The 8,007-nt window shown below is 35.5% G+C and overlaps 1 protein-coding gene across 1 annotated transcript; it reads right to left on the reverse strand.

Annotated features, from left to right (window-relative positions):
* Positions 1–907: 907 nt before the first annotated feature.
* Positions 908–7,628, reverse strand: LOC144440641 (uncharacterized). The gene is made up of 7 exons (XM_078130027.1): positions 7,464–7,628; positions 5,937–6,058; positions 4,478–4,557; positions 3,196–3,302; positions 2,043–2,231; positions 1,665–1,775; positions 908–1,087 (listed from the first exon to the last, which is right to left on the reverse strand). Exons 1-7 carry the CDS (start codon positions 7,626–7,628, stop codon positions 908–910), a joined length of 954 nt encoding a protein of 317 aa, XP_077986153.1.
* Between the last annotated feature and the right edge of the window lie 379 nt (positions 7,629–8,007).

Raw genomic sequence — 8,007 nt, forward strand, 5'->3', positions numbered from 1 at the left:
CTCCCCATGGTGGTAATATTCCTGCTTACAGATGGAGAAAGTCGAGACTCGATTCTGATTCTGATTCATTTCTTCTAGAGGGACTTGGACTGTCAGAATCAATTCAAATCCTAACTTACTCCACCAGCAAACTGGACTTTACCATCCAATCTGAAACGACACAAAATGATGGAAATAGAGGTAAATAAAGACATCTGGCAACTTCCACCACATCAGATTTTAATCAGATTGTATATCATCATGAGGCCAAGGAGTTTTTAACACTATCTTACACATAATTTAAACAATGGCAGAGCAGGTTTTATCTTCCGTAAGGAAGGTTATATATTGGGGATAAAAATTCCGTCTGTCTGTTTGTCTGTCCCATCTGTCTGTTAGAGCTTGTTCATGTAGCTTATAATCTTAATAGTTCATTATTTTCCAGAATTACAGATGTTCCAATAATTAGGCAATATTTTATAAGTATGCAAAGTCTATAATATTCCAAACAACTAAATAAATCAATTGATTCTAATCGTAGATAAATATCAACTCGCCGGTAAGGTTTGATGAATTAATGACCTATACAAGTATAAAACTAAACCACTCTAAATAACATTCTCAAAAGTAGTGGAGATCATCCCAAAGCCACCGGGAACCAATAGTTTATTATCCAATTAGGGTTTAGGGCATAACAAACTGATTACCAAGATCGTAAAAGTTATGAATCAAACTCTGCAAAGAAACGTGAAAAGCTCAACAGGTCAGGTCATGAGTCTTCACACTACCACAGGCAAAATTGTGATCACTTTAGTTTTGTAGTTGCCATTGCAGATATTAGGCGATAGAACATCATCTGGTTACATGTACTAGATTAATAGTCAGTTTCCGGTTCGTGATGAAGACTGGTGGAATTAATAATGCACAATCATAAAAAGGTCGCTTCAAATCTCTGATGCAAGTAATCACCTCCAGTTACAGGAGGATATTTGTCACTTCCATCGATACATCGTACTACAGTGGCTGAATCAAGGTTACTGAAGTAGGCCATTGATTGTCGATATGACGTTTTGGATGCTGCGATGTCAGGTATGACAACACGATGAACCTGTAAACAGAAATGAGCCCAAATACATGTAAAAGTACTATGAAAGCTATTTCAAGTATATGACAACTTGCCAAAATCAATATAGAGCTGAATTGTGAACCTTTATTGTAAAAATATTTCTCTGAAGACATAGAACCCATTCTGCTGTACTAAAGTGTCTTTATTCCGATAAATATCACCAGCCTTAATGGAAAAGTCCTACGACTTTCATATGCCAAGCATGGTATTGGTTGGTAAATGAAAATGGTTTTCATGTGATTAGAGACAGATGGATGCACTATGAATACATGTGTGTGCAACCACGCGCATGGACATACAGACTGAAACAATCATTGTCAATCAATCAATCAATCAATCAATCAATCAATCAATCAATCAATCAATCAACCAATCAACCAACCAACCAACCAACCAACCAATCAACCAACAAATCAATCAATTAATCAATCATCAAATTGGGCTAAACCTTTGAGCCTCACCTGTTGGAGGCTAACAAAAACTAAACGGTACACTGCTACTCCTCTATCATCGAATGACCAAAACATTTGTCAACAATAAACATGGTTAACGTTCTTACAGTTGAAATCAGTTTATCTGTCGTCCACCTCTGCATTGTATCTCCAATATTTACAACGACTGTACCTTCTATGGGAGTAGCTGGAATGAACATGCCATCTTTTGTCTTGATCTAAAGGAGAGTAAAATAAAAACAAAAGGAAGTATTGAAGAATGTGAAATGCAGACATTGGGGCACTTGTACACCCATTACATTAGCTGCTATCTCTTAAACAGCTTACCATTGGGTTGGTCTTTGAAATATGTGTTGGTGTTGACGAAAAGGTAACGTGTCACTCTATAGAACAACAAACTGAAAGTTGGTTGTTGTGATCATAACAGTAAAAGCACAATTGCAATACTTACACTCACAGTAATTATTCATGAAAAACCCACTTACTTCAAGTCCTCCATGATTGTCTTGGAAGAGGATTGTAATAGGTCCATAATCAGAATGTTCACCACATCGTATTTGGTTTGGTTTAAGTTGTACATTGTCAGGAATCGGTGGATAATACAATGTCCTCATAGTTGTGTTATTTTCAGCCGTACCAGCCCCTTTATTTGCTTTCACAAACAACAAAGGGTCCTAAAATGAATACAAAAAACAATTGAGGACAAATTATGACCACCTATCTTCCCTTTTAATACAAAAGTGGGGTGCCACACACACGCACATATTTTACAATGCCTAATGCAGTACTGTTTAGTTGTGCTACAAATGATACTCCCCCCCCCCCAACCGACACACACTCAAGTAACCTTAACTTTCCACATTATTTTTGAATCACCGGTAATTGTTTTGCTGAAAAATACACAAAACATTTACTGGATAAAGTTCAATCCTTCTAATGAGCTCTAACTTCTTATTCGTCATTGTTGGGACTGTGTACACTGACTTGATGCCCGTATATAAACAGTCTTGAATCATTGTAAACAGTCTTGAATACAATTAATACATTTTTTGTCAATAAACTGTAATTTTGTGTGATTTTACATCGAAAATCGCGAAACCTGAAACAAAACGTTTTCTGACTCGACACAAATATTGCCAACATTACTAAATTTTAAGATAAATATTTCAGCCACGTTGCTAAATCTTATTGTACGGTTCGACAAAATATCTAGTAATTAACATTTCCAATGAATGTACTAACTTTAGCTTTACCTTCACCATCCTTGTACATCTAACTGATAATGGTAGGGACTGTGGGTGTTGTTGGTTAAGATGTATGACGATTAAACGATTCTTAATCAATGTTAATAAGATTTTGTCAAACCAGGCAACGCTTTGATTCATGTTTCATGATTTTCATTGTAAATAGGTTTAATCATTAGGTGACTATACATACACAGCAAATACAAAATTTCATTCAGTTACATTTAAGAGCGTTGACAGTAACAAATATTTCTTTGTGTTGTATTTGTAATTACTGAATACGCCCATCTAACTTTATTTCCTCACTATGTACATGATCATTGTATTATTATATATTTCGGGTTTTTTTAAGAAATCGAAATTCTTAATCCATTTGCAATTTTCTGATACATACCTCCAATTTCAATCCTCTCGCTATTATCTCCAACATTCTGTTACACAGCACTGTACACTTGTCAAATAAATCCCACATAGCCTGTTTAAATTCTGGTACTTCGTCTGGTGTCTATTTAACAAAAAAAAACACTGTCCATTACAATGAGGCAATTACTGTTTCAAGGTACCGTCCACCTGTCCTATTTGATACAAACAAGCAAAAACCAATATTTTACCCTCGGATAGCAAGATGGCAATTTCTTGCCATATTTTGTCTTGAAAGAAAGAAATCATTTCAACATACTGCAACTAGACACAGACATGCAGGCGTCAATGTTTTGACATTTCGATTGTATGATTTCATGGTGGCACGTTATTAGTTCATTTTATTTAGACAAAATGTTGCAAGAAACTATTCAAAAGAACTTCCTGTCTAAGTGTAGTGCAGTTTTATATGTGGTTTTCTGCGTGGTTGTATCAAACAGAGTCGGTGAAGGTACCTTGGAACTAAATGTAACAAAGACCCTTGTTTTGTCTAAATGTGAGTATCGGTGTCTGCATTTTGTTTTGTGTAATAACATAAAGCGTTGCCTAAGATGCGATAAACATGATCCCGCCTAATGTGAAAACAAAATAATTGTGTGTTTTCGATAACTTGGCCTCAGAAAATAGTGTCATGAATTTGTAATTACTGTGTGTGGGTTCAGACATGACGCTGTTTATACATGTCGCCAAACACCTAGTTAGAGAAAAGACTATCTTTTATATCAATGGCTCACACGGGGTCAAGACAATATGTACACCGAAGATGGCATTGAAATTCAAGTTTAGTATTCTTTGTTATATTTCAATGACGCTTATACTTATGCATGACCTATTGTTATCTTGTGAAGCTCATCTCCTATGCGTGACGGATTTATTTTGTTTTTTATTTTATTTATCTTTACCTTTATATTTTCTTTAGTTTCCAAAAATACTACTTAAACCTAAAAACAAACGAAATATCATAGTTTAATGAAATATGTGAATTGGGGAAAGAAAACTGACGGGCATGAAGGTCAAGAAGAAAATGAATTTCTTATCTTTTTTCTTTTAAATGTTTAAAGAAATGTTTTGGGGCTGTGGCTTAAATTATGGTTTTATCGTTTTGTTGGAAACACATAAGTATTTTTGTACTCCCTAATTGAAACCCTATTCACTCTTAATTTTGGTAGTAATTAATCCCGAGTGGTAAAAGCGTTTAAAAACTAGTCCATAGCCACCTTGAACACATTTAAATTTGTCTGCATTCGTTGATCAATGTATAATACCTACGTGATCACGAAATCGCTGACAGTCAAAGGTTTCCTTGTAATCTCCTGGTCTTTCAGATGGATTTAATCTGAAAACGAAATATTCAGTCAATAAAAATGTAAAAGTGCTAAAAATTAAATCATGTATACTCAATTTAAAGGCCCTTAAATCTACACATATGAATCTAGTTCAAACGAGAACTTATTTCAAAAGTAGTAAAACTGGTAAGCTTTCTTATTTGCCAGGTAAAACGAGTTAATCAACAGGTAAAGAGTTGTGCAATATAATGAAAAACGTTTTCTAACGATGATATATGGATGAAAAAGGGTCAGTATTGTGAATGTAATGAATCATTCAGAAATTTAGAATGTTGCTATTCCTTTCTTCATGGAAAGTAATGTGAAACAACATATATCAAGTCCGCCTGTGTAACTCACTAAATTGAATAAAAGAAATCTCTAAATGACATTTTAAAAAAGTATTAAAAATAAAGAGGAAAAGGTTTGTACTTAAACCTACGGATACGCAAATAATCAAAATCACACGTCCAGTCACACAATACATCTGTTGCTCTTCCATCAGTTGAAACATCACTATGTGTAAATAATTTGGGATTACATCAAACTGTACGTATATATGCTTTAAATTTAACTATTGTCACCGTGTCGTGTAGTTTTGCATCACCTGATATTGTGTCGCGTTATGTAGTATATATTACTGACGACCTGTCCAGTGTCTGTCAATCAACATTTTATTTCATTCTTTCATGGTTACATACATACATACATACATACATACATACATACATACATACACACACACACACACACACATACATACATACATACATACATACATATATACACACACACATACATACATACATACATACATACATACATACATATTTAAATTCATGTCTTATTGTGTGTAACCTTCTCTGAAAAGAAAAATAAGAATACAGAAATGGTCGATTTTAATCAAGTATGGCCAATATTCAGGAAACTTGTTATATGTAAAACATCAAAAGTAATGAACGTGTTTATTTACCCTGTTCCACATCACTTATAAAGAAAACCAAAGAGAAATTTAGCCACAGTTAAATACTGCAAAGTGTTTGTAATATACAAAAAGTTGACTTTTTCAAAGTTCGGCGACTCTTTCAAGGTCAAAGTAAAAGGTCATGGAGAAGGAAGAATGATACTGATGGGGAAGGTACACACTTGAATGCTGTCTCTATGTGTGTCAGTTTTTTTTTAGTTTGCAGTAAATTCTGATTTCTAACCACAAATATGGCCACTTCGCGGTCAACTTTGGGAAAGGGTATGAATGTGTCCCATATAATGCTACCTTCGTGTTAGGTTTGAAAGAAATTGGATATTTCATGTCCCAGATATGGATGTGTACATGAACAGACTCCATTGCAAGAGCCTCTCCTATTTAGCCACGTTCAATTTTTCTACTTACGTTTCGCCTTCAATCCCAGCATACCCATGGTTAATGGTGTTGTCACGTGGTCTGGCATACTTAATCTTAACTTCTGACGGTAACTGAAAAATCTTTCTTGAAATCGTGAAAGCATTTTCTATCTGCAAAATAATTATACCACGTCTACGTTAATTTACAGGTTCTTTATATTATCATAAATGAATGTGTTGAATTATAAGAATTTTGATTCTTACATTATTATGATATCGCCTAATTACTAAAATTAATTACTTATACAAATAACTCATTAGCATACAAGGTCATTACCACAAGGGAGATGTATAGCAAGTTTCATTATACATGCAATTGATGCAGTAGTTTATGAGATATCATGTACACACACACACATACACACACAGACCGACAGACAGACAGACAGAAGAAAACCAGCTATTTATTCGAAACGTCGGATTTTACATCTATTTATACGGACTGATTTATAAGTTCCATTAAAACACGAATTTTTACCAGGAATTGGAAGGTGATACTACAGAAGACGTGCAACGCGAAATTATGGATACGGTTAACGCTTTTATATCCGCTGGCGAATTACCAACATAAGCACGCAACCTTGTAGTCCGTCGACCAAGGACAGCCGTGTTTTATTTAGTACCCAAGATACACAAGGTTAATATAATATTCCTGGTAGGCCCATCGTCTCAGCTTGTAACTGCCCTACGGAACACATCGCGCGTTTGAAAAATGTTGCAAACGTCTTATTAAAACAATAAATTATTTCCAGACAACGTACGCCTGCTGGGGTTTAATTGATTAATGAGACCACATGAGAAGTCGGGTGATGTTGCTCTATGACTTTAACTTTAGGTAGATGTCACGAGTATCGCATTTAAGTGATGAATTATTGTATAGGTATTATCAGTTGCTATATTAGATATGAGTGTTATCTTTAAGCTGTTTTCTGAATCTAATTAACTGTATTTTTATAAAACATATACCTAAATAGAGTAGAAAATGATAGTTGTTCAAACGGATTGTTTACTAACCATATTCATTTTAGGGAATGAAGCTTTTGAATTTGAATAAAATGTTGTGTATGCACATCTGTTTGTGCATATACACTGGCAGGTAGTTCTATTTTGGACAGACGGGTTTTGGATGGCCTTTGCTGTGTTTGCCTGACCTCCACCCGTAAGGGGCCAACGGGGTAAGTTCACATATAAGAACATATTGTTTTGACTGCAGTGACATTCGTTGGCAGTCTGAGAGAACTATTCTGTGTATATCTACTTCCACACAAACAAAAAATACTCGCACCTGCAGTGAATCCATGATGACTGTCCTTGATAAGCGATAGAGAGCTGAAGATTATATCTTATTTTTGTGGGGAAGTACATCTAAAAACACAGATATTTGCACACAGCAGAATAGCTGCAGGAACTAAGAAAGTATGATACATGGGGGGGGGGGACAAACAATGCAAGCAGAAAACAGTGCAATGTTGATGATATATTCGTAGCAAGTCTTATCCTAGTTTACAGTGCTTACCATTCTTTCATCGATTCCATGATTTTTCAAGTATACAAACCCAATGGTAGTAAATGCATCGTGTATGTCATCAATCAGCTTCGGAAAAAGTTCACTATCTGGTGAATTTCGGTCAACACTGTAGGCCGAGAAGTCGACCACTGGCACATCTGCTTGCTTTGCCATTATCAGAGTGTTTACCCGCATCACATGACTACAAGACATTATATTATGACCCCCACCAATGTCAAAGTCCACTGAGTCGCCCCACATTTTGATTAAAACCATGTCAGTGTACTTTTGCATTCAATCACACAGATAATAGCGGGCGTGGTGGCTCAATGACTAGTACGCATGCGCGTCCTATATGCTATGCTATGGGATTCTATGCGATGTTTTTTCGTGGTTTTACCCAAGGATGCATTCTCCACGCGGATGGCGCCATCTACAATATCATCGTGAGCATGAGCCTAATGAATCTACCCTGCGCGAGCTTATGGGCTTTGCCTAGTTATGATATTATATCAAATGTCTATGCTGTCAAAACTCCTCATGGTGGTATACA

The sequence above is a fragment of the Glandiceps talaboti genome, chromosome 10 (genome assembly GCF_964340395.1).
Source record: "Glandiceps talaboti chromosome 10, keGlaTala1.1, whole genome shotgun sequence".
Classification (NCBI taxonomy): Eukaryota; Metazoa; Hemichordata; class Enteropneusta; family Spengelidae; genus Glandiceps; species Glandiceps talaboti.

Bases quoted from the DNA above. Each gene is read 5' to 3' on its own strand.
- LOC144440641 (XM_078130027.1), bottom strand. From the start codon at position 7,628: ATGGCAAAGCAAGCAGATGTGCCAGTGGTCGACTTCTCGGCCTACAGT. The intron at 6,059-7,463 runs GTAAGCACTGTA...ATTATTTTGCAG, and splicing joins ATGGAATCGATGAAAGAATG to ATAGAAAATGCTTTCACGAT. The intron at 4,558-5,936 runs GTAAGTAGAAAA...TTTCGTTTTCAG, and splicing joins GCTGGGATTGAAGGCGAAAC to ATTAAATCCATCTGAAAGAC.